Below are 25,796 nucleotides of genomic sequence, written 5' to 3'. Positions count from 1 at the left end.
AGTGCTCAGCGCTGCCAACCAGAAACTACTTATAAATTTGCAAACTTTCCCAACTGCCTCGGTGAAGAGGTGGAACTGCAACACGCCGTATTTTCTGCTGAAAAAAAGGCTATTCCTAATTAGCAGCCAACTATTGCTGAATTGGTTTCCGGTCTCCAACAGGAACTTTTTTACATCCTCAACCAGAACCCTGTCGAAGCATAGAAGCAATCTGGATATTTAACATAACCCCCAACCCGCTGTGCCCGCCCCCCACGCCGCTCACATCCTAAGCTAAGTTTGGAACACCTGGTTGGATTTTTTTTTTTCTTTTGTACAGTAAATATATACAAATAAAAGTAACACAGACGCCACTTATTTCTTTGTGAATTTGGCACTTTCCGTGGAACGTGAACAGGAAAGCTCTGCAGCAGGAGGGGCACAGGGCTGACCTCCCCCATGCTGCCCACCCACCCTGGCCACCACCAGATGGATTCTGTGTTAGCTCTGGAAGAACGAGATAAATAACAACAACTCCTCAGCTACTGTGTTTTCTAACAGGAAAAGGTATTCTGGGCTCTCCCAGGCGCTCAGCAGAACTCAGCCACCGATTGCCAGGTGTCGAGCCTCAGAGAGGGCATTTATTCATCTTTCCCCACCTGTAGGTGATGTGGTAGCAACCTTCCTTCCTTCCGACTTAGAGGGAACACTGCTTTTATAAAACCCTTGGACAGGTAAGACAAGAACCAATACCACTGTACAGAATTCACTGCACAACTAGCTAATAGTAAGGAAACCCAGCACTGACTTGCCACATTAAGGAAAATGGGACTGAATACATTTGCAATCAACCGGTTAATTGTACTGCACCGTAGGACTCGGTCTCTTGGTACAGGCGGCCCTCGCCCCTCAGTACGCTGGCACTTGGTAACCTTTCGGGTTGGCCTCTAAGGTCTCGGTGAAGGGGGGGCTCTGGTAGGTCTCTGTGCTCTCGATGCCGCTGCCGGTGGGGTAGCCGGGGTACGCCGCGCTGGGGTCGGCAGCGAACTGGTCGGTGGCAAAGAGCGACATGTCCGTCCCCAGGCGGTATCTCTGCAGCGCCCTCACCGCCAGCGCGACCTGCCGCCGGACACAGGAGGGTTAATGGGGGGAAGACAGGACCCCCGTGTCCCCCCAGGACCCTATGTCCCCCCCCAGGACCCTATGTCCCCCAGGACCCCGTGTGCCCCCAGGACCCCATGTGCGCCCAGGACCCCGTGTCCCCCAGGACCCCGTGTGCACCCAGGACCCCGTGTGCGCCCAGGACCCTGTGTCCCCCAGGACCCCGTCTGCCCCCAGGACCCCATGTGCGCCCAGGACCCCGTGTCCCCCAGGACCCCGTGTGCTCCCTGGATCCCACATCCCCCAGCTCACTGGAAAGCACCCAGCGCATCGCAGCATCCCCAGCGGCTGCTGGCCCCACTCCATCACAGCCAAGAACTAAAACGACCCCGAACTACAACCCCTAATGCTGAAGATGCTGTTTCCATGTGACCCACCCCCCAAAAAAGCTCTGTCTGGAGTGGGGGTTGCAGCCTGGGCTGGGGTCTCTGGCCGTGCAGATTTGGCACCGATGGCACCAATAAACCCATCTGCTGCGGGGAGGGAAAGCTGCCAAGTCCTGGGCTGGCAAAATAGGTCAGTTCTGCCGAGGCTCCTTCACCCTTTTCCAGGTTGCCAGTATTCAGGTCGCAAACCCTGGGGAATGCAGGTGGCAGAGCTGCGAGCACACCACGCTCGCTCTTATTTGAGGAGGTTTCATTAACGATTCAATTAGTTTATAAATGACAGGCTCAGGGGAGAAAAAAAAAATAAAAATGCCCACAGACACTAAGAACGGTTTCCCAACCAGCGCCCAGTGCTTGCTCCCCAACGCTGGTCCTGTGCCCATCAAGCAGAGCATCTGGTATTAATGGTACCAGCAGAGGGGCTGCCGGTGGCACCCCACAGCCTGGCCAGCCTCCGTGCTGGTGGTGGGGAACTGGTGTCCCCACTGTCCTCCCCTGGGGAGGGATGGTATGGGGCAGAGCATCCCACCCAGCTCCCTTCCCTGGCGGCTGCGCTAAAGGGGCAGTCGGGCAATAGAGCGATGGAGAAGAGCTGTGAGGGAGCTGGGATTAAAAGAGATTTATTTGGATAATAATAGAGCAGGGAACAGTTAAACTGGCGAGGAAACTGGAGGCAGACCTGCTGCTGGAAAAGCCCCCAGTCTGTCTTTTGCCCCAGTTCTTTTAAGGCAATATGGAATTACTGCACATCTTGGGTGCTGGCTGCCTGTGAAAAGCCAGAGGGAGGGTGGAGGTGACACAGGGGCAATCCCTGCTCCTCCACGTGCAGCCTCCGGAGTAGGGGCCTCCTGAGCAGTGCAGGGACCCCCAGGTACATGTGGGGTCCAGCAGCTGTGGGCAAGGGGCCCTGTGGGGTTTTGCAAACCCCTGGCAGCCATCCCTCTGCCCCTGTGCAGCCCCAGGGATGCACAGAGCCTAAAAGCAGGAGTAAAGAGGGTTTCTGTAAGCCCCTGCCTCCGGGGTGGGCAGCAGAAGAGCAAGCCTGGCTTCCCCCCAGGGTGAGCTGATGAGCCTGAGAGCTCCCAAAATCCCCCTGCCATCCGAAGAGACTGGCTCACGGCAGTGATCTGCTCCTGGGGACTCGTTCCCTTCCAACCAATCTGCTCCCAAGGGCCCAATGAGGCGCTGAAATGAGGGCAGCTCGTGGCTGGCAACACGTTTTCGATGGGAAAGCAACTTTCCAGTGGCAGGAGAAGGGGAAGTCTGGAATTCCCCAGCGAGAGGGGACCAGACCTAATGCTTCCTGGGTAAGAAACCACAAGTTTCATCTGTATTTGAAGGGACCACAGGCTTCGTCAGTACAGCCCCTTGCTGCCCACCAGGATTCACTTCTCCAAACCGTGCCCCCAATTCCTCCTCCCAGCCCAGCACTGAGCCCAGGACAGGTTTCATTTCTCCTCTTCTCACCTTAGCTCCAAAGCTGAACTTACCCAGACAATGATGGAGAAGAAGGAGAAGGTGATCGCTGCCCGGGCGGCATCTGCTCCTTGAGAAACCCCTTTGCTCATCGTCGTCCGTTGCCACTGGTTTGCTAGGAAGCAGAAGGCTACAAACCACAGGAAGGACAAGAAACCTGAAAGAGAGCAGAGCTGGTCAGTGCTGTCCCTGCCCACCGTCTCCTCTGCTGCAAGGAACCCCTTTTGCTGATGCACAAACACACTGCCATCAAGATTTTCAAATAGCAACAGTGATCTTGGCCTGTGGTGTTAAACTTCTTATAGCATCTGCACAGAATTGTTTAGGTTGGAAGGGACCTCTCGAGGTCATCTAGTCCAAGGCCTCTGTTCAAACAGGGTCAGCTAACACAGGTTGTCCAACACTGTCCAGTTGTGTTTCCATTATCTCTGCAAATGGAGACTTCAGAACCTCTCTGGGCAACCTGTCCCAGTGTTTGACCTCCATCACAGTAAAAAAAACCCACTGTTTTCTTGTGTTCAGATAGAATCACATGGGTTTTAAATTTTGTCCATCGTCTCTTGTCCTGTTGGTGGACACTACTAGGAATAGTCTGGCTTAAATACAGAGCTATTTTAAAAGAGGCTGATTTGAAATTGCCCAAAAAACAGGAATGGAAGGAACCTTGAAGGGTGTTGCCTGCCTGAAGTCTAGCTCACTTACATCTCACCCTGATCTCAAAGACCTACAGAGGCCAGCACATCCTCTCTGGACATTTGGTCCTCGCAGTCTCTGGGATTTCAGCTTGCAGGCATCGAGGTGCTACCAACTTGGTTCCAGCACCACAGTGTGTTGACCCACCATTCCCTCTGTTCCCTGGGCACCACCAGCTCTTAGAAACTTTGGGCTGGATACTGCAAACCTCACCCAGGAAGAAGCCTGTGCTCCTGGGAGCAGCACCAGGCTGCTCAGCTGAGGCAGGAGGTGGCTTTACAGCTGTTCTGCCATGGTCTATGCCTTGGTCCAAGGACACAGTGGGGGAACGGGCAAGGAACAGTCACCCAGGAATATGGACAGGCTGTGATTAATGCTTGCTCTGAACATGGGGAACACACGAGTGACCTGGGCATGTCAGTGCATCCCAGGAGCACATCAAACGAGCTCCTCCTGCGCCGTGCCCAGGGCAGGGACCAGCAGGGCTGCCCACGGATCCCAGAGGCAAAGGGGCTTCACGTGAGAGAGCTCAGCTCATCCCTGCCACCCTCCACTGAGTGCACTCCTGCTTCCAGCCTCTCTGAGCTCTGTGGGATTGAGCAAAAACGCTCTGGTGATTATTCCTTACTGGAACCAAAGCTGGCTGAGCAAGATAGGGCTGCTCAGCTCCCCTAATTCAATCACCAGCCAGCAGCACTGCCTGGTGCCAAGGAGCTCAGAAAATCGTCAAGAAGTAAGCCATAAGCTCCCAGTGTAAGGAGCAGTGATGCTTTCCAGCGCTGGGAAGAGGAGCTGCACAACCTGGAGCTTCCCATGATGCTGCTTTAAGGGTCTCCAGCACAAAGCTCCCCCCACCCGCCCATTCTGGGTGTCAGCGCACAAGGGGACGCTGAGCTACCCAGCATCTTCTCAGGGATGATTAGCACATCAGTGTGAGCAGCCACACTGCCGGTCCCACGGGGCTGCCGGCTGCAAAGCACAGTCTGACTGCAGGGAGAGGAAAGAAGCTTCCTTTATTCCCCTTTATCTTGCCAGTTGTTCCTAAGTATGATACAAAAGGCACGAGTGCATCCACATCCCCTGTGAGAGTTACAGGGCGCATCGCACACCTCGCCTTTAATTCAGAATAAATGCAGTTTAAGAAAACACACGCCTTGATCTCCCTCTCTTGCATGATGGGGCCTGGAACTTCCCAACCAGAGGATGCTTTTGTCTGCCTGGCTGTGCTTGAGCCCTTGAAGTGCCCTCACTGCAACACAACCTCCAGCCAGGATCATCCAGGCTTTCCTTTCCCAAATTACAGACTAATACAACAGCCCCTTTTTGCTGAATACAGCTAATGCCTGCCACCAAAACGGCCCCAAATCTCTGCATATATATTTTCACTTCCCCTTAGGATGACCCACTTGTCATCAGTGTTAAAAGAGACCTCTGGGGCTTATTCCTCAAAGGTCACCCTCAGGAGAAGCTTTCCAGCTCCCCAGCTCTGTTATAATGGGGCTTTACCAGCAGCTGCCTGCCTTGGGGGAAGCAGATCCAGCCCCTGAACGTGGATACAGGAAAATGCACACCCCAGATACAGCAGTATGTGGTAAGAGTGGTGGGTAGTGGTCCCCAGGTCTCGGTGCAGGAGATGCTGAACCACATCTGCAGATGCTGCATTGCTGCAGCGCTCCCACCTCCGGGTCCTTGGGGAGCAAATCCCACGGCAGCTGGGAATGCTGGCCTTCTATGCTCGAGCAGCAAGCCTCAGACAGGAGCTTCTCACTCAAAACCACATTTTCCTGGAGACAGCCGTGTTTGGAAGTTGAAAGACCTGAGATGAAACATAAGAGCAGCTCCCAACAGGTTAATGTGGAGCCGTGCTGTGGGGAGCAGAGGGACGCTCAGGGACAAGCTCTGGGGCCATGCAGTGCTGGCACCAAGGAAGACGGGGGCTCTCCAACAGGACTAGGTCGTGTCACTGGTTTGTAGATGGTGAACTGGTTCGGGAGGATGGTTTCTTTGTTTAACTCTCCATCTAGTGCTGGTCCTCCCTCATACGCTCCTGGGCTGGACATACCACAGATCACGAGCCACAGCTGGGACAAGGGGACCGTCCACCCACCAGTGCCACAGCCCATCTAGCACTGGTGCCTTCCAAGGGTTTCTAAGAGTTAAAATGACATCATGCACATCTCCAAACATGCGCTGGCTGTGCTGGGTATTGCAGTTACTGGCTTCCTCTGCAACACTGAGATAGGCAAGACACTGACCTTTCCAGTGCTAAAACCACCAGCTTCAGCCGGAAACCTCTAGCTGGGGTCACTTCTGCTGCTACCCAAGTGGACTTCCCAGAGGTTTCACGATGCAGAGGCAAGCTTTTCCCCTCCACATCCAACTCTGCCTGGATCCCTAAGAAGGAGGAGGACTCCCTCCAGTGCCCCGGGGAAGCAGGAAGGTATATAACCACCGCCAGTGGAGGAGAGAGGGTCAGGCATGGAGACATCTCCAGAAACACCAGCCAGGCGTTGCTCAAAGCCTGGAGGACTGAGACCTGCCTGCGTGTGAGATCAGACCTTCCGGGGAGCAATGTGGGAACTATTTTTGTTTCTGTACCAGGGCTCATTTTCATTTGTGATCATGATCACCTTCTGCTAGCACTCCTTCCAGACGGAACTGTGCACCCGATAACGTGAATCAGACCTGGGGGGTTACAGCTGACTCCCCCCGCAGCCGGTGCCTCACCGGGAACACGGCTGTGCCCTCGTCTGGCACGGTCCCGGTCCCACGGAAGGGCTGGCAGTGCCTGCACCCAGCCCCAAGGCATCTGCAGCATCTGGGGCAAGAGGGTGTTTTGGAGGTGTCTGTCAGGAACTATTTTTGTTTCTGTACCAGGGCTCATTTTCATTTGTGATCATGATCACCTTCTGCTAGCACTCCTTCCAGACGGAACTGTGCACCCGATAACGTGAATCAGACCTGGGGGGTTACAGCTGACTCCCCCCGCAGCCGGTGCCTCACCGGGAACACGGCTGTGCCCTCGTCTGGCACGGTCCCGGTCCCACGGAAGGGCTGGCAGTGCCTGCACCCAGCCCCAAGGCATCTGCAGCATCTGGGGCAAGAGGGTGTTTTGAAGGTGTCTGTCCCTACCCAGGAATTTTAAAACCCCACGAAGGGGGCTGGGCTGACGGTAGCGTGGTGAGGCCACACGTGCCGGTCCCAGGTTTCCCAGGTGGAAACAGGCACGGGAGCAGCTCTGCTCCCACCGACGCTGGGGAAAAGGAGAACACCAGGAAGCACAGCAAGAGCCAGTAGATAATTATCGTTTTAGGATCTACAGACAACAGAGTGCAAACACCAGGAAAGACGCGTTACAGCCATAATTACAGCCTGGTCCCGAGCAAGCGCATGTCTACAGGGCAGCTGTAAGAGCAGATGGAAGAGAAAATCGCAAATGCCGTTTGCAGAGCGCTGTGGCCCTGCCTGCATCCCTGTCTGCCTGCATCCCTCCCTGCCTGCATCCCTCCCTGCCTGTACCCCTGCCTGCATCCCTCCCTGCCTGCACCCCTGCCTGCCTGCACCCCTGCCTGCCTGCACCCCTGCCTGCATCCCTCCCTGCCTGCATCCCTGCTTGCATCCCTCCCTGCCTGCACCTCTGCCTGCATCCCTCCCTGCCTGCATCCCTCCCTGCCTGCACCTCTGCCTGCATCCCTCCCTGCCTGCACCCCTCCCTGCCTGCACCCCTGCCTGCACCCCACCTCCCAGCCAGCTCAGTGGCTCTGATCTGCCATTGATCCAACGCACAAGTCCTTTCTCCTTCAAGCGAAAGCAAGTTGTGGGTAAACGCTTTCATTAACTCCCTGCACAGCCTCCCGAGACACCAACTGCCAGTTGACATCTGCTTTGCTGGCAGCTGGCATCAGGCTCCTGGGTGACCCAGGCAAAGGGCCAGAAGTGACCTGCTTTTCTCACCGCCTGGTTTGCAATGCTCCCTCGTACCCGAGCATCTTCCTCACCCGGTTATTTCCCAGATGTTCCCAGCATTTTTGGCTTTTACCTCAAAACAAGCAATAATGCAGAGAGCACATACAGAGAGAAAGGATGAAACAGTCACAAGGAAGCAAGAGGAAACCAAGAATCCCATCTTTGGAGGGGAGGAAAAAAAGAAGGGGATGGCATAAAAGAGTCCCACCGGGGAAGTCTTCAGGGGTTATTAACATGGAGGTAGTTAAATAAGGCAAATTACATGGGTCAGCTCTGCCTCCTGGCAGGTCTGATTCCCAAGGCTGGTATGCTGTGGTACCACCACGGTGGGGTAGGGTGGGCTGCAATCTCTGCAACTGGAAGGGTTTCACGTGCCGACAAACCCCTGCACTTCATCGCTGCTGTGGGATCTGCCTGTATTGGCATTATTCTGGGAGCAACCAACTGCCTGGCATTTCTGTGTGAGGGGGTGTACAGGCTATGGCAGTAGGGCTCTAAGAAAGGTTTGGGGCAGCCATCATTTTCAAAAAGTGCAGGCACGGAAACAGGAATGGGATAAAATATGTCGGGCGTGAACCCACCCTGACACGTGCAAGTGAAATGAACCCATTGCTTGCCCGTGCAGCAGAAGGGTGCTTTGCACACCGAGCATTCCTGCAGCTGACAGCTCATGCCACTGCTTGAATCACTGCAGGATTTGGGTGGAAAGGGACCTCCGGGTGCCAAGTGTCTAACCTGCTCCTCCAAGCGAGGTCAGACGGGGAGGAGAAGCACCAGGCTGACCAGTTCCTCCCCAGGGACCTGCACATCCCCTTGTGACCCAGCAGGCAACTGTATGTCAGCAGCATCTCAACGAATTTTGGCTTAGGAGATGTGAAAAGCAGACCTGGGTGGAGATGTGTTTACCTGAAACCATGGACTTTGTTACAAGAGCCCCGGATAACACCCCCATTTATAATGGCATCAAGCCAGATTTCAGCACAGCATTTGTTGGGGTGCCCTGTGGGAAATGGTTCATTAAGTGGGGAAATCAGAATTGTACAAGAGGAGTGAGAAAGGTAAGGAGCTGCTGGCAGGGAGACACACCAGGCAACATGAAGAGAGGCAATGCCAGGGGAGCTATGGACTGCTTTTTACAGACCCCAATGAGTGGCACTGTGTTGGTCACAGGCTCACGTCCACAAGACCTGCAAACAAGTGATTTATTTGTTTTATCAGCAAGGAAGTATCTTGCCTGTTTTCTGCCAAGAAGCCCACAGAGGGGATGTCCCTGCCCAGACAAAGGCTGAAGACATGATGCACCTGGAGCACACACATTGACCTAGGGTGATAATGGGGTCATGAAGTGTCACCACTGGCAGCACAGCTGCGCTGGGTGGATTTCATAGCACAGAACTCTGGTGCAATGCTGCAGCCCGTCCCCAGGACAGAGCACAACCCCTGCATGGCAGAGGCTTTGCAGGGCAGAATCCATGCTCTCCAGCTCACCGCTGAAGCCCATGTCAGGCGACGCACGACAAGTACAGAAGAGGAATGAGGCAGAGATTGAGAGCGGTACCATCCACACCCCTGGCAGCAGAGAGAATGGCTGTTACGAGGTGGAAGGCAGGAAGGATCCCAGCCTTGCACCGCGACACGCAGCATCAGCCAGAAGATGGATGTGATGTTCCCCTTCCATTTGAATCAAAGGGTTGCAGGCACTGAGCCCCACCAGAGGGGCTGTAAATATCATCTAACGAGGGCTGGACGCCGGTGCTCTAGCACCATGGAAATAAGCTTTCCAGCAAGAAACATCTTTAACAACAGGCAAATGCAGGGAGGTGATGACAGATGTTTTCATTTGGGACCAGAGAGCCATCAGCGACGTTTGTGCTGGATAAATCACCTTCACACTTTGCTAACACAAGAGCCTGGAAATGGAGAACATGAACTACAAACTCAGCCAGGCAACCCCCACAGCAACCATGTGGAGGGTGGCCTCTCCCGGCTCCAGGCATCCCCCCTCCTCACGTTCACACGGATGAGCCCCAGGCCAAGGGGCTCAAGACAGTGCAGAAGAGCCATGCCAGCCCCCGGGAGCCCCAACCCACCTGTACACTACAGCCCTGGAGGCAGCAGGGGATTACAGTAGTGTGTAGAAGCGTGTTTCTGCTTTGTTCCAAAACACACATACACACACAAAGTGAAAACAGGTCCAGATGTAACCGATGAAACAACATTTGCTTGAGCCAGAAACAGGAGATGTGGGAGGGTAAAACACCCTGTCTGGTCTCTGAGATGCTAATCACCAAGCCTCACTTCTCTGGGTGGCCTCACTGAACCCAGCTCAGTGAATGTTTCCAGTTGCAGAAGTGACACAGATGAGCAGGAGGGACACCCCAGTGTCCCCAGGCTGCCACACATCAGCTTCCTCACTGCTGCCTCTGAGCTCACAGCTGGATGGGACAACCCATCTGCCAGCCCTGCCCTCCTGGACTGAGGCACACGAGTCCAGCCATGCTGTGGGAGGAGAGGGGAAGACTCAAGCATGGAGCTGCAGGGCACAGCAACGACCCTGCGCTGCCCATGGAGCCAGCATCGACCTTCGGAAGCACAGCAAAACCAGAGACGTACCTGAAAAGCCAAGGTCCAGCAGGACGACCCGTTTGCGATCCTTCACGCTGCTGATCTGCTGGAAGTAGAGGTCCACCACAAAGAAGAAGATACAGCCAAAGAAGGCAATGATGCCGATGGCGATGCCGTAGCTGCAGGCACTCTCATTCTCATTGAAGATGCAGAGCAGCTCGGGGTTCTGGCTGTCCTTGTTCACATAGCACTCATTCACGATGGAGCCAAACACCACAATGGAGAAGATCTGCAGAAGGAAGGAGAAAACACAACTTGCTGCTGTTTACATTTAACTCTGTTTTCCAACAGCAACATAATTGGATTCAGTCCTCTCTTTGACTCCATGGCAACATGGCATTTGTTAGACAGATCCCGACTCTCATCTGGTTGGTGGCCCCAAGCAATGGGCTGGTGGATGATGGTACCTAGGTCCTCCTTTGCTGTGAGCCTATCTGCCTTTCAGTGGCTTGGTTTGCAGAGTATTTTAAGAGATGCTGTTCTCCAGCCAGGCTAGGGAGGGAAAAAATAAATAGATGGGCCAGGTCTCTGCACAGTCTTTCCGCTTGTGCCGCTCTCTGCTGTCAAGCTGTGCTTGATAAACCCCCTTGTGTCGCTGCAGAGTGGGGAGAAATGAAGTTACAGAACGTAATTGAGTTGCTGAGCAGGCTGACCTAGGGAAGGACTGCATGCCCGGTGGAGAGGACATGGGACATGGCAGCGTGGGGAGGTGGGGAGCAGCTCACCTGGGCGCAGCAGGGCAGGGGGAGAGGGTGCCCTGAGAACAACAGGGCGATTTTTCGCCTGGCTTAGCAGGAGTTGAAGGATGCAGCGCCTGCATCCATTATCCAGTGACCTGGTTTCGGGCTCTGCGAGGGACAAAAGGGCAGGGGGGTTGCTGGTGGCTGCCCAGGTCCCAGCGCTGGGACCCGAGGGTGTTTCACGTCCCTGCAAGCAGGGAAGGAGCCGGATGGCAGCACGCTGCCAGCTGCCAAAATGAATACCATTCACCATGCTGCGTGCTAAAGTAATTCCCTCATCCCTCCGACACCAAAGGCAGCCAATGCAAGCACTGGGACCAGCTGCATTACAATTTGCTCTGGAACCTGCTCTGTTAGAGCCTGGAAAGCCCTGCACCCCTGTCTGGGTTTTGAGGCTGTGAGGGGGGAGGGAAGCAAGGCATGCAGATGCCTCTCCATCAAGCTGTGAACCTCTGATCCTGTCCCTGGCTGCCAGCACCAGCTCCCTGCATCCCCGCACGGCTCCCAGCCCCGCCGGCTCGCAGGACACAGCTGGAGGCCACGGATGCAGGAGGAGAGATAAGAAGGCTCCTCCAGCACGCCCGGCACGGCAGCCACCTGGGAGCAGCTGGGGTCTCGGGGTGTGATGCAGCTCCTGCTCCGGACACCCCGCTTCATCTTCTGCAGGAACAGCGAGACACGAAGCGCACGAGACCGAGACAGGCGACAGACAGAGGCAGCAGAAAGAGCCACATGATAAACTACAGCTGGTGGCCTTTTCAAAGTCACCTGCGTGTCACCCACAGAGCTGATGCCTGGCCATGGGCCATCTCCTACAGCCCCACACTCCCCAAAACACAGTGTTAGCAGAGGTGGGTGAAACAGAGCAGAAACCATGATGCCCAAACCATTCAGAAAGTTCTAACCACTCTTCAACATAACACTGTGACACACATTTTCTCCCAAGCACCGGCCAGATAATCTCACTCTTCCCTGCCCCAAAGAATTTCATGCAGATTTCTTTCCTCCAAACTCCTTCCAGTGCTGGGGTGAAGCTGTACCATGGCTTCTTCTGTCTGAAGACACTTACTTACAAACCCAAGTGTCTCACTAGCAGACACCTCTTAGAAAGTGTCCACTATCTCTCCCCCAAGCTGGAGGGGACAATAAAGAAAGGGATCTGCAAGGGATTGAATTACTCAAATATGAAGGATTGGTTAGGGCTTTGGGTTTTTATCTGTAGGGTGTCATCTGGAATAAATGATGAGCAGAAGCAGCAGAGAGTCTCTGGAGTACATCCTACCTTAGGTGTGTAGGAGCTCTTCCAAATAGCTAGCCCATCACCCCAAGACTGGGACTTTGCCACCAGCTTCTCATGGTGATATCTGCAAGCACGTGATGGACAAGCAGGTTGCACCATGCTCACTCCTACCTCCAGAAACCCACCAGCAAGAAAACCAAGGGCAGGGCTCATCTTCAAACCCTTTTAGCCAGAGCTCTGTCAGTGCCAGCAAACTCCTATTGCTTCTAGCACTTAAAATTCAGGCCAGCAGCGAGCTGGCCTGCATTGGATGGTGGAGATGCTCTGCAACCTGCTTGCTAATTTAGCCGGCATCCCTGAGCAGGAGGTCCCACCGTGTGGAGAGAAAGAAAGCAGAGCTCACCCCCACCACCTGGTGCTGCTGAGATGGCGGTGGCTGGAGAGGGCATCTGTCCTGCAAAATCCCCCAGGGATTCCCCTGCAGGTCCCGGCAGCAGCTCTTGGGGCTCTTTCCATCAAAACACCTCACGGACCTCCCATTGCTGTCCTAGACCCCCACCAGCTCTCTGCTGGCCCATTCCCTCCATGGTCTGCTCAATCAAGGGCATCAGCATCTCCACCCCAGCAGAGGTAAGGCCACATCCCTGCCTACGTGATGCACAGCAGGGATGGGTTTCTGCCCCAGAAACGTGCTCCTCAGCCCCAGGAATTGGCCCGTTCTTGAATTACAGCTTCCCAGCAATGTGGGTCTCCAGATGTGCATCTGCAAAATTCAGCTGCAACCCTTGATTCCCCCTGGAGCACTAACAGGGGATAGAAAGTAGGTATGTCCCATGGACCGCTCCGTGGCTAGCACAAGGAGACAAACAGACCTTCCAGCTCTTTGAATTTAACCACTACCCGGGGTACCTGTCCCCATCCATCCCCGGCTCTTCTCAGCTCTGAACACCAGCCACAAGCTTGATGGCAGCTCCAGTCACCCACTTGCATCTGCACCCTCTTCTTCACACGGGGCACTGCAGGGAGGACTCGGCTGTCACACCGCGACGGGCACATCATCACCACGCACGGAACAAGAGGGGGTTGCGTTGTAAGAAAGAAACAACAACAAACAGTAATAATAATTTTCCCAGTGCTTTGGCAGCAGCTGTAATATCAGCAGTTGTAAAAATCTGTTCATAAATAATGCAAAATTGTTATTTACCATCAGAAATAGCAGCAGCATTTATAAAACAGGCCCTGGAAGAAATAATGTGATTCTGGAAAACATGAATAATTGAGAACCTCTGATTCCACGGGATTATTTCTCTGGCAGGCCAGAGAACTTATACTCAGCTTCTCCGATAAGTATTTTACTTAGTCCTCCCAGGATTAACAACCTGGACTAGTTCTCTGTGCTTTTGGGTGCCAGTTTCAGCAGGTGAGGGAGAGCTCCCGTAAATACAATTAAGGATATTACAGGAGAGGGTGTCTGGGTGCCTGCACACAGGTCTGCACACCTGGGACTGCCAATGGAGGATGCCCAGGCACCTCCTTCTGGGATGGAGATGGTAAGAACAGATATTTCTCTGCTTAACTTCAAACTCCAGAGGGTTTTGCAAAGTAGAGCATCCTTCTCACTGCCGGACGCCCTGAGCATCTTCACCCCGCAGGAGCTCCCCTTTGATGCAGGTGACATGGGACATGCGGCTTCTTCTCGAGTGGCCAAAATCATAATGAATTGTAAGCACACGCGCCTGATAGATGCGCTCAAAACATCAGCGCTGGCTGAAATACTCCTGTCAAAACATGCTTTTTAGTGAAAACAAGTCTTTCCATGGGTTTTCTCCCCCTCCCGCTGTGATTGAAATTTTATCGTTTTTCTTAAAAAAAACCCAACTGGTTCTGGTAAGAGATTTTAATGAGAAGAGATTTTAATGAGAATAGATTTGGCATTGTCTTTCTAAGTATAGGTGAAAAAAAGTATTTTTTGAGAAATGGTGCGTAGATGGGGAAAAATAAAACCCATACAATTTTTTTTAAAGTTCATGCAAAACAAGTGCCATTTTCCAATGACCTCTACAAACCGCACTTCCTCAAGACCACAACCAGTTCATCAGAGACTCGAAAGTGAAAACCCACGGTCAGATTTTCCACTGTTGAGTGAGATTTTACGGGTCTGAGCAAGGAGGTAGGAATCCTCCTCTCCGGAGGTGCTCCTCTGACTCCTCCTGCCTGCCAGGTGGGTCCCCAACATTGCTGTCCCCGTGACGGCGCAGGGCAGTGACAGCACTCGGGACCAAGTGCCAAGGTCACTGGGACACACAGCAGAGGGGCATCTTGCCACACAAGCTGCTGTGTCCCAAGGCCATCCACCCTTCTAAGGAGGCTCTTCCCCATCTCACAGGCTTTGCGAAGGAGCCTGAGCATCCACAGGATGCTCCATTTTCCAGCTGAACAACCCAACACAACATGCCTCAAATTTTGCTCCTGCTGGGTGAACCAGTAAGGAAACTGGATTACCTCCAGTCAGCCCAGTATGAACCTGCATCCTGCCTGACAAAGCTTTCACATAAACCTGTTGGCAGCTTGGGGTCTCCTGGCCAGCAGCCTGGTGTGTGGGTTCCTCAGCCCTGGTTCTCCCCGGTGTCAGAGTGGCTGGGAGCTACCGGTGCAGGGTCCGGCAACCCCAGCAGCTCCGGTGGCACAGACCATTAGTGCTCCTCTCTGCATTCAGCTGCAGGGAGGGATGAGAAGGAGAAAAGCTGTTTTCTCCTCATCCCTTCCATTAAGACTTGCACTTCAGCCACACAAAGGGGCTTCTGTGCCTCCGTCACACCCAGGGAGGGGGAGCAACGTGGGTCAGGGAGATGCACGAAGGGCTCGGACCCACGATGGCGCAGCTCGTGCAAGTGCAAAGGGACCTCACGTTACACCAAAACCAGTGAAAAACCAGGGATTTGACTTCTTAATGAAAGCCAGCTGCCCAGTTCCCCCAGTTTAAAGCTTGCTTCCCAGCAAGAGAGGACATCTCACCAGGCCACCAAGCACTTCTGTAACACAGGACAAAGGCACAGGTCTCAGCAGCAATCGGTGATGGGGTCTGGGTACACCAGAAATCGACTCCGGAAAATGTCTGGTGCAAAGCTGAAACCAGAGGGGTTTTGAGTGTCACCCTAAAAACCTGGGAGAGCACGCAAGGGTGCTTCTTCCCTGAGGCTGGAGGCTGCATCTGGGCAGGAGCCTGCAGCTCCAAGGCTGCCTGAGGTATCCAAAGTACTGGACCCTGATGCACATCCCACTTGCTTCCCTTGCTTGCTCCCCACCTCCCGTTTTCCCCATTCACCATATTTTAGGCACGACCCCTTGCCTCTCTTTACCCCCTCTGGCAATGGCCATTAAGCTCAGGGGATGCCTGGCGCTGGTGGATGCCCCATCAGGGGCTGTGCTGGAGGGGCAGGGAGGTGACAGCACACAGCACAGACACACAGGCAGCAGGAGACTGAGTCAAATCTCCTTATTTTCCCCCAAAAATTGAAAGGGAGAAGGCAGGCTCCTTGCTTGGCAGTGTCCAGGCGCTCATGCCCAGGCTGTTGGACCCACAGCCGCTGTCAGACCCTCAGAGGAGCCCAGGGCGCTGGGGACACCCATGTGCCCCACGATGGAGACACCATTCTAGGTGTGCATAAAGCTGGAAGACCCGTGGCTGCCTTCTCTGCACCAGATTTTTACCATCTGGAGGAAGGTGGCTGGCCAGGCTGGTTCTGTAATTATACTTTGCAGATCCATGTTCCCTCCTGGGGCTGGAGCTGGCTGGACCCCAGGACACGCACATTTTTCATCCGCATTGCTTTTAGCCTTCTGTAACCCAGGGACCTAAAATGTGCTTCAGGGGCGACCTGGTGGTCTGAGCACAGCCATCGCAAGGAAAACAAAAAAGCAAATAACGCAAGAGAGCACAAGCTGAAAGCTTCAGTGTGTGAACTGTCAGCCATTTTAAGGTGAGATGTTTCCACTGCTGATGCGCCGTACTTTGATTTGGGACCTATAAAAAACATTACCAGAAGGTGTGGGGTTGTTGGAGACTGCAAAACCTTGCTTTGATTACACACGCAAGCAACCATTAACGTCAACATCAAGGAAATTTAATGCACGAAGCAAAGTAATCCACCCCTAATGTGTTCTGCTGTAGCTCACAGTCAATGGTGTTGGGCACAAACTGCCTGTTCAGAGGGTCGGTACCAACGTCTGGGTGATCCTTCCTCATCCTAACGCCAGCATCCCTGAGAGAGGTGCCACCCTTGCTCAGCACCCTCCTCTCCTCGAGCCACCACCCCAGCGAAGGAAGGATGGACTAGCAAATGAGAAAGGAAAACAATTAAGGTCAAATCAGCCCAGGTTAAATCCTGCCTAGTGCTGGGTGTTTTCCCAAGCCTCCGTGAAGCCCCTTCCTTGCGTCGCGCACGTACCTCCCGCAGATGCTCCGCTCAGGGATGAGTTAGACCCTTGGCAGGGGGCCAGCCTCCTTCAACGCCCACCAAGCTCAAATTCTGGGGGAATCGGGTCTTGTGTCCCTCTCCAGTTTATCTTTACAGTTGTCAGTCACCGGGAAGTTTCCAGCACAGATCTGCATAATTTATTGGAGGGTGTGAAGACTAAAGAACTACTTTAAGCACTGCCAGATCTCCCACGAGGGCTATGGATACAACCACAAAGGAAAGACCTGACGCAGTTTCTGGCACAGAAAGAGGTGGTATGATGCTGGCCGTAATAGGTTTATGGACATGTCTACCAGGCTAATCAGCTCGGGAAGGATGCATATTGATGACCACATGACCGATTTTTACTGAATTACTTTTTCTAATGTGGTGAGAGATGCTGGCTGAAACACAGCGCCCATTCAAAGTTCCTAATCTAGTAATGCAATCTGAGCACATGGCAAGCCAGCAGCGTTTTGAACCAGTGATGACAGGAAAATGATAATTTAGCAGCATTTTAAGCTCAGATGCAGTAAAACTTCTGTATAATTCCATTACCAAAAATGTTAAATTTAAGTTCTGCCTTTAATCTACAGCCCACAGAAAAAGAGAATTAAGACAGAAATCGGGTGACCTTACTGAAAAGCAGCCAAGACCAGACAAAGTCCAGAGCAGCTAAGATCATGCTAATGATTCCAAGCATCACCGCGGGCTCCTTAAGTGCCAGACCAGCCCCACAGCTTTTCGCTAAGAGCCCCAAGTGCTCAAGAGTCAGTGAAACCCCTGAAGGCCACAGGAGCTATTCAGAGCTTGCAGCACCAGGGCTCCCACCCCATATTTCTTGCTGATTTCTCCTGGGGTGAGCTCAGAGCCACCTCCATCCGCGTCTGTAGGACAGCTGGAGTGCAGAAGGGCAGCCCCAGTGAGGGAGCTTTCCAGGCTCCAACTCCAACCCTTAACAAGAGCTCTGTGTTGCAGCCCTGCAAACACAAATATACGCCCCACAGCACCTCAAACCAGCACTTCTGCATCTTCACCCCGGCTCTGAAACTCCTCAGAAGAGCTCTGTCCTGAGGGTGCAGGGCAGCCACAGTCCTGCAGCCATAGTCATCTTTACTGTTGGCTCCTCTGCTCCTGAACTTGATTTTTCTAACAAAAATAAACACACCTTTTCCCATGAACACAAATACCACCCTTCGTTGGCTCCTCTGCTCCTGAGCTTGATTTTTCTAACAAAAATAAACACACCTTCTCCCATGAACACAAAATACCGCCCTTTCCATCCCTCTGGAGGAACAAAACACACCTGGACCAGGAGAGACAGGGCATGCTCCCTGCCTCCTAGAACCACCACCTACTCCTGGTACATCAAACCACCACCCAGACACCCAAAGCGCATCTGCCTGGCTGAAAGACAATGATCTGCTGTATTATGGGCTAAAACCCATATCAGTGCAAAGCCGAGCACATAAAGACTTTGCTGGATCCGAGCCGAAGTAACCTCCGGTGATAAAAGTTCCCTACCATGTATCATGGGCCACAGGGACTGCCACTTTGCTGCCGTGCCTCTGCCAAGCAATCAGATTTGGCTGCCCTTGTCCGGTCCCTTCATAAAGGTTTTGCTCTTAAAAGCATAAGATTATTGCAAGGAAAAGCCAGACAGAACGCTGGGCCTAATGAGATACAATACTGCATAGGCAAAGCTCTCTCCAGTGATCCAAGTGATGAACTACAACTTCATTCAACTTTAAGACACGAGAGGTAAAGGCAGCAGATCAGGTCAGGCAACTGCTGATGTGTTGGTTGCAGGTAAGGTTGTCCAGCTGTGCAAGTCATGCAGCCTGCAACAAGGAGCAGGGGTCACTGGGGGAAGAAACAACCATTTCACAGAAAATACTTTAGTATTCCTCTATCTCATAGTAAAATAGGTTCCTGATGTGCTGCTGAGCTCCACAGAGGCAGAGGGAAGGGCTGGGTTGGTGGAGGGAAGCGAGAATGGAACAGCCCTTCTGAGCAGGCTGCACCAGCGGGACCGGGCATCACGCTTTTACCGGTGCCCTTAAAGAAATTCACAGCAATTACTGAAAATATTTTCCAGAACTGCTTTTAAAAGTCAAACCTAAACCTACGTTAAATGAACAATGCCCCTGCAAAGCTGCACGGCCACTTGAAAGTCCAGCTGGTGCCGGCAGTCACAGAGAAAGGAACTCATGATTCTGCAGGCATCCTTCGTGAATATCGAGTTTGTTTTGCTGCGCAAAAAAAATGTCTCAAAAGGAAACCACAAGAGTGATCACATCTTCATCTGACAAACTGCTTCAGACAGAGGGGGAAGAGATGAATGAGGAACTGTTAAATGGTTCTTTCCAGCTTTTGATTTTACAGCTCAAGCCAGGAGTGGGTTTTTTTCCCTTCAGATACTCAGAATTACTATATCTGTCAGAGAGAGGTTGCTGAGTGAGGCAGAACCAGGAACCCCCTTCAGCCATCACTTACATTTGGGGATTTCTACACTGAAGTCACCCCTTTGGCGGTAGCTCATCGTGAAACCCCAGCGATGGCCATCGGCCAGATCAACAACGATGGTGGTTCTCCATCACCCATACTCCCAACCAAACCAGCACATCTCAGGCAGCTCCCTCCTTTTCTCACCAAAGGAACGTAACGTACACACAGCAAGGGTCACATCTCTGGGGTTTGATCCAACTGCACAAGTTAAACACATTTAAAAAGACGCAACAACAAAGCACAGGAAGGAAAACCACACAAAGAGAACCCACCTCAACACCTCAAAGCCCTAGTCGAGGGCTTTCTGAGTAACCATCCACACTGTGGGGTGGACAGCAGGCAAGACAGCACGGGGAGGTTTCTGTTTGCTTTGTGAATCGGGGAGCATCACAGCAGGGTGTTGGTCCCTGCCAGATGCTGCCATGTCCCACGGCACTGCTACACACTCCCGGGGCAGCAGTTACGGGTGTCAGGGTGGAACAAAAAGGGAGCAGGGACCTTGCAAGCAAAATCTTTTGGCTGCCTCCTCCCTCCAACCTCTCCATCTTGACATGGGTCCCGTCTGGCAAGAGCAGCAGAGGAACCACTCAGAAGGAGCCCGGGCACACTCTGCTTTACACCACCTGCAAGAAATAGCAATGGCCATGCAGGCAGGTGGGAAGGAAACCTCCACTCACAGCTTTCACCCAGCTGAAGTCCTTGCTCACATTGGGAAGGAGCCATAAATTCTGAATGGGTCTAAGATACAGGTAACCAGCCTGCAACAGCCGAGCAAAGATCAGGCAGTGCTCTGAACCCCCAAGCTGGAGCGGCGATGGAGAAGGGTCCCCGACAGATCTGGGAAAAGTGGTTCCAAGGGCTTTTAAGGTGAGTTTCCACAGCCTGATCCACAGCCCACCAAAAACAGCAAAAAAATGTCCCTTTGAGCTCAGCGGGCTTTGCAGCCGACTCTCAACCCTGCAAACATTTACGCTGGGGACAGCTCTGTGCGTACCCAACACTCGTCCATGTCAGTGGGTCCCTGCACTTGTTTAGAGTTAAGCTGATACATTTCTGTATTTGTAAGCACTCTGTTTTCACAGACTCCTTATGAACACAAAACCATGAAACGAGTGACTTTGCCATTGAATAAACCAGCCAGTGAATTCGTGCATGAATATTTTCTAGTCTGGAAATTTTATTTTATCTCTATATCCCATATTCTTTTCTTGCTTCCCAGCAACATCCAAACCCCTTCTATACAAGAAGGATGGTGAGCTCTCCAGTGCATGGTGGCAGTTATATTTTATGAGAAGCCTAACTCATTATCAGTTTATCTAACCGAGCCCAAAACCAACACCATTGCCAACAGTTTGCCACTCCCACTCCAGAAGGATACAGGTGGATCCAGACCAAGTTTTCTGGACTAAAGCAATGCTTCTAGGAAACGATTGCTGCCAGGTGCCCAAACCCTGCCCAAAATGCCCCATCTACCCCAAGCTGGATGCTCTGGATCCATACCTGGCCCCCCCAGCAGTGGGGTGGGGGGCTTTCTCAAAGCCCTGGAAAGTACGCTGGCTCCCATCCAGCAAAACACTTAAGCCTGTGGTTCAACTTTAAGCTTGTGATTGCAGCTGGAATTGCTCATGTGCCTAAAGATAAGCACATGTTCCCATGTTGTGCTGTGCAGGGCCTCAGCAGGGGCACCCCACCCCAGAGAGCCCCCCCAAAAACGCACCCGTTGTGTCAGCTGGCAGGAGGGCAACCCGGGGTGGGGGCAACACCTTCTCATCACACCTTCCCTTCACTCGCTGCCTGCGTTTGGCACTGCTGAAGGTGACACAGAGCCAACGCGGGCGGCCGAGGGCCTCCGTGCACAGCAGAGGCACGACACCCGTGAGGACGAGCCCCCCCAGGCCTGGTTGGGCTCAGCCACAGCCTCCAGCCAAGCACCAGAGCCAGGAACCGTGGTGAGAGCCGGACAGACCTTCCCCGTGACGGGCTTTTAGGAAGGGCCAGGCATCGCAGACCCTCCAGGGCCACGCACACTGGCAGATCTTTTACTGGCAGGTAAAAGCCGGGCTGGGGGAGGCAAATTAGTGGCTGCCCTCAGCCCTGGGGCAGCCACGGCCCCAGCGAGCATCACTGCGCAGCTTCCCCTGCCGCTTATTCACGGACCACCGGGGAGAGAAGCCTTCCCTGAGCACGGCATATTCCAGCTCCCGCTCTCTGCTCCGCCGCAGGGACCGGTGTATATGGGAAACGGGCAAAAAAAATAATAATAATATGCCATCTTTCAGAAGAAGAACGGGAGCTGGGCAGGGCTGGCCCTCGGATTTCTTGTTCCACACACACACACGCATGCACGGAGCGTGCGAGGAAGTAAAATGTCCTCTGCCTCCCGATTCGCACCCCATTCCCGTGCCCTTTGCTCAAGCACCAGGGAGAAAAACTGGCAAGAGGCGGCGGCGCATCCACCCACCGCACCTTGACTCGTTCTTCCCGAGGGATCTCCCTTGGGAGCCGGCCGGTTCCCCCCCCCCCACACACGGCCGTGCACCCCCCGCACCGAGCGACGAACGGCTGCGGGGGCAGCCGCACACGGAACGGACCCCGCTCTGCACGGTGCCCGCACAATGCACCGGGCACCGCACAATGCACCGGGCACCGCATGCTGCAACGGGCACCGCACGTTGCAATGGCCACTGCACGTCGCCCGGGCACCGCACAACGCACCGGGCACCGCACGATTCACCGGGCACCGCATATCGCCCGGGCACCGCACGCTGCAATGGCCACTGCACCTCTCCCGGGCACTGCCCCACCGCACAGCCGCTGCCCGGGCACTGCCCGCCGCCGAGCCCCCCGCCGCCCGCACGCCCGTCCCGCCTCACCCAGGTGGTTCGTCCGCAGCGCCGCGTGCGGGCAGCGGGAGGAACCACCCGCCGGGCGCGGGGGGAAGGGGCGGCAGGTGCGCGCGCCCGCCGCGCCGCTCTCCCCCCCCCCACCTTCTTTCCACGAGCCCACGCGCCGCGATGTGGCTGTGGGCACCGTGGGCAGCCGGGGACACCGTGCTATGGCCATGGTCACCGTGCTATGGCTGCCGGGGACACCATGCTATGGCCATGGTCACCATGCTGTGGCTGGGGACACCGCGCCGTGCCACCTTGCTATGGCTGGGGACACCAAGCTATGGCCAACAGCCGCTGCCCGGGCACTGCCCGCCGCCGAGCCCCCCGCCGCCCGCACGCCCGTCCCGCCTCACCCAGGTGGTCAGCCGGAGGATGGTCTGCTACAGCCAGGGGCACTGTGCTGTTGCTGGGGACACCATGCTATGGCAATGGTCACCATGGTATGGCTGTGGACATCGCACTGTGGCACCCTGCTATGGCTGGAGACACCAAGCTATGGCCATGGTCACCATGCTATGGCTGAGGTCACCATACTATGGCTGGGGACACCACGCTATGGCCTTGGTCACCATGCTATGGCTGGGGACACCACGCTATGGCCATGGTCACCATGCTATGACTGAGGTCACCATACTATGGCTGGGGACACCACGCTATGGTTTTGGTCACCTGCTACAGCCAGGGGCACTGTGCTGTTGCTGGGAACACAACGCTATGGCCATGGTCACCATGCTATGGCTGGGGACACAACACTATGGCACCTTGCTATGGGCTGGGGACACCATGCTGCAGCCAGGGTCACTGTGCGGTGGCTGGGGACACCACACTATGGCCATGGTCACCATGCTATGGCTGGGAACACCGTGCTGTGGCACCCTGCTATGGCTGGAGACACCACGCTATGGCCATGGTCACCATGCTATGGCTGAGGTCACCATACTATGGCTGGGGACACCATGCTATGGCCATGGTCACCATGCTACAGCCAGGGTGACTGTGCTATGGCTGGGGACACCATGCTATTGCAATGGTCACCTTGCTATGGCTGGGGACAACATGCTGTGTTTGGGGACACCATGCTATGCCTACGGTCACCACGCTATGGACATGGTCACTGTGCTATAGCTGGGGACACCACAGTACAGCCAAAACACCTTGCCACAGCCAGGGTCACCATGCTAGTCCAAGGATTACTGTGCTATGGCCACCATCACCATGCTGCTTCTGGGGGTAGGGTGCTGTTACAAGGGTCACCGTGCTATGCCAGCGTCACCGTGCAATGACAAGGGCTACCTGTGGTATGTCCAGGGCATCACCTGCGGCTGTAAGTACCTGGGCCGTTGGCAGGAGGGAGATGCTGTGGAGTGCAGGGAGGTCACCACGCTGCTCAGCTCACCTCAGATGCACACCTTGCTTCCTCCAAGATAAACACCCTCTGTCCACCAGCCTGGCTGGTGTCCCTGGAAAGGGCTGGTGTCCCTGGCAAGGGCTGCTGTCACTTCTGCTGGGGAGTGGGACCACCAGAGAACCTCACAGCCGGCAGCACCAGCTCAGCGCAGGCAGGGCACAAGCAGGGTCCTCCGGTGGCAGCTGGCTGGGGACCTTTGGCTGTTGGTGTGGCAGAGGGAAAGGTTTGGAGGCTGCTGCACGTCGTTACACACCCATTAGCTGGTGTGAAAAAAAGGCAGCCCAATGGGGCTGAAGATCTTCCTTCCCTCGTGCAGGAAAGGAGGCACCCAGAGCTGCCTTGGGACGGGAGGAGGCCAAACCCTGTCCCCACTCCCTCCCCAGGGACAGTAGGAAGGAGGAAAGAATGAGAGGAACCTTACAGAGGGAAACCCTCAATTACTGCAAAGGGAGTTCCCCCCCGCGGCTCCAGGACCATCTCCCGAGTTAGTTTTGGTAGCACCGTGATGATGATCCCGGTTCCATAGATACCGATGCCATGACAACTCTGACATCATCTCTGCTTCGGACGGGAACTGCAGGGAAAGTGGCAGGGAGGAGTACGCATGCACTGCTGGCACCCAGCGGGTCTCCCCTTGGGGCTGGGGGGGGGCTTCTCATGGCTCCACCACCAGCTCTCCTCCCCACCTGCCATCCCCTACAGCTCCATTTACCCCCTGCAGGGCCCGGTGCTGCGGGATCACTGGGATACGCGTGTAGCAGGCGTGTGAAGCCCCTCACATGCCAAATGCTGTAAGAAAGCGACGAATTCCCGTGTGCTGGGCCCTCTCTCCAGCTCCCTTTGGCCTTTTGCAGCTCTGTCGGTCTGTTCTTTCTGGCAGGTGGAACCAGGATTTAACTGGTAAAGCCCATGATGATGCCATTCAGTTTTTCTCAATTACAGGTGAGTCATCATCTCTCCAGATCTATTTCTGACTCGCAGCAGGAAAAGCAGATTTCAGCCTTTCGTTCCCCAATGTCACCAGCTCAGTAGAAATCACATTTTACTATGCAAAAAAAAAAAAAAAAAGAGAAATGGCTCCAAAGAGAATGCCAGGTCGGTCCCTCCTGCTTCCCTCTGGCAGGATATCTCATGGGGCTGGCCAAGGGATTGCACCCCAGCGACAAGAGCATCACCAGCTCATCCCTGAATTGCAGATTTATGAACAAAGACCGTATTTACTTGAAGGGCTTACCATAGGTGAGATTTCTGAAACAGCTTCAGCACCTTCGACGCAGCTGCTGGTCGGTCCCTCCTGCTTCCCTCTGGCAGGATATCTCATGGGGCTGGCCAAGGGATTGCACCCCAGCGACAAGAGCATCACCAGCTCATCCCTGAATTGCAGATTTATGAACAAAGACCGTATTTACTTGAAGGGCTTACCATAGGTGAGATTTTTGAAACAGCTTCAGCACCTTCAACACAGCTGCTCTAGTGTCCTCAAAAATCATTTCCATGGTCTGAGAACAAACCATCCTGTATCCATCAGCCCAGAGTTACGTAGGGAGACAAGGGCAGCCCTGGTCCCTGAAGGTGGCCAGTCCCAGGGGGGTTCCCTGGTCTGGGTTGCCTCAGCAGCCCCACACCTCACCCGGTGAGTAGGTGTCCCATTGCCATTGCCACACGACACATCCCAGGTGGGGCTGTGCCATGCGAGCAGCTTATGGACATAAAAGGCTGGGGACAGACCCTCAGAAAACCACCAGCATTTGGAAAGCTGGGTGGCAGGACCTACGTGCAGGAGAGCAGCGTGCTCCCAGGGGTGCTGCACTGGGCATCACCCAGACCTTTGGGGTCTGCTCTGCGTTTTCTGGTGACCTCGAGAAAGACACTTCAATCCTCCCCCTTCCTAAAATGTCTTGCCCAGCTCATCTCTCCCAACTGGGACAGGCATATTTTGGACAATGCAAAGCACAAGGGACCGAGATACTGCTTGAATCGTTTAGATGCTACCGTAGAACAAATCGTAACCATTTCCAGACAGATAAATGGTTTATATGCTTCAGGCCATGGCCGTGATGCATCAGGCAAGATCCCCACTGAAATCCCTGCTTCTAAACTTGTCCGCTTTCTTCCAGGTTCAACTCTCCAACTTCTGCCTTTCTGCAGTATGTTTATACAATCGTTTTTCACGTCATGTTGTGCTGGCTTTTTTTCCCCCTGCTACAGCACAGATAAAGCACAGCAGCTATCTCTACCCGACATGCAAACTGTATTTCTGTTTCAC

At 54.1% G+C, this 25,796-nt stretch overlaps 1 protein-coding gene across 1 annotated transcript; it reads right to left on the bottom strand.

The window, feature by feature from the left end:
• Nucleotides 1–309: 309 nt before the first annotated feature.
• Nucleotides 310–25,026, bottom strand: SYNGR3 (synaptogyrin 3). Its single transcript, XM_014936176.1, has 6 exons — nt 24,953–25,026; nt 24,765–24,903; nt 22,476–22,502; nt 10,275–10,515; nt 3,017–3,159; nt 310–1,098 (listed from the first exon to the last, which is right to left on the bottom strand). Exons 1-6 carry the CDS (start codon nt 25,024–25,026, stop codon nt 889–891), a joined length of 834 nt encoding a protein of 277 aa, XP_014791662.1. The 3' UTR covers nt 310–888.
• Nucleotides 25,027–25,796: the final 770 nt, after the last annotated feature.

This window comes from Calidris pugnax, unplaced genomic scaffold, assembly GCF_001431845.1.
Source record: "Calidris pugnax isolate Ruff unplaced genomic scaffold, ASM143184v1 scaffold17, whole genome shotgun sequence".
Lineage (NCBI taxonomy): Eukaryota > Metazoa > Chordata > Aves > Charadriiformes > Scolopacidae > Calidris > Calidris pugnax.
The sequence above is the reverse complement of the archived record's forward strand: the minus strand, read 5'-3'. Positions and strand labels throughout refer to the sequence as shown.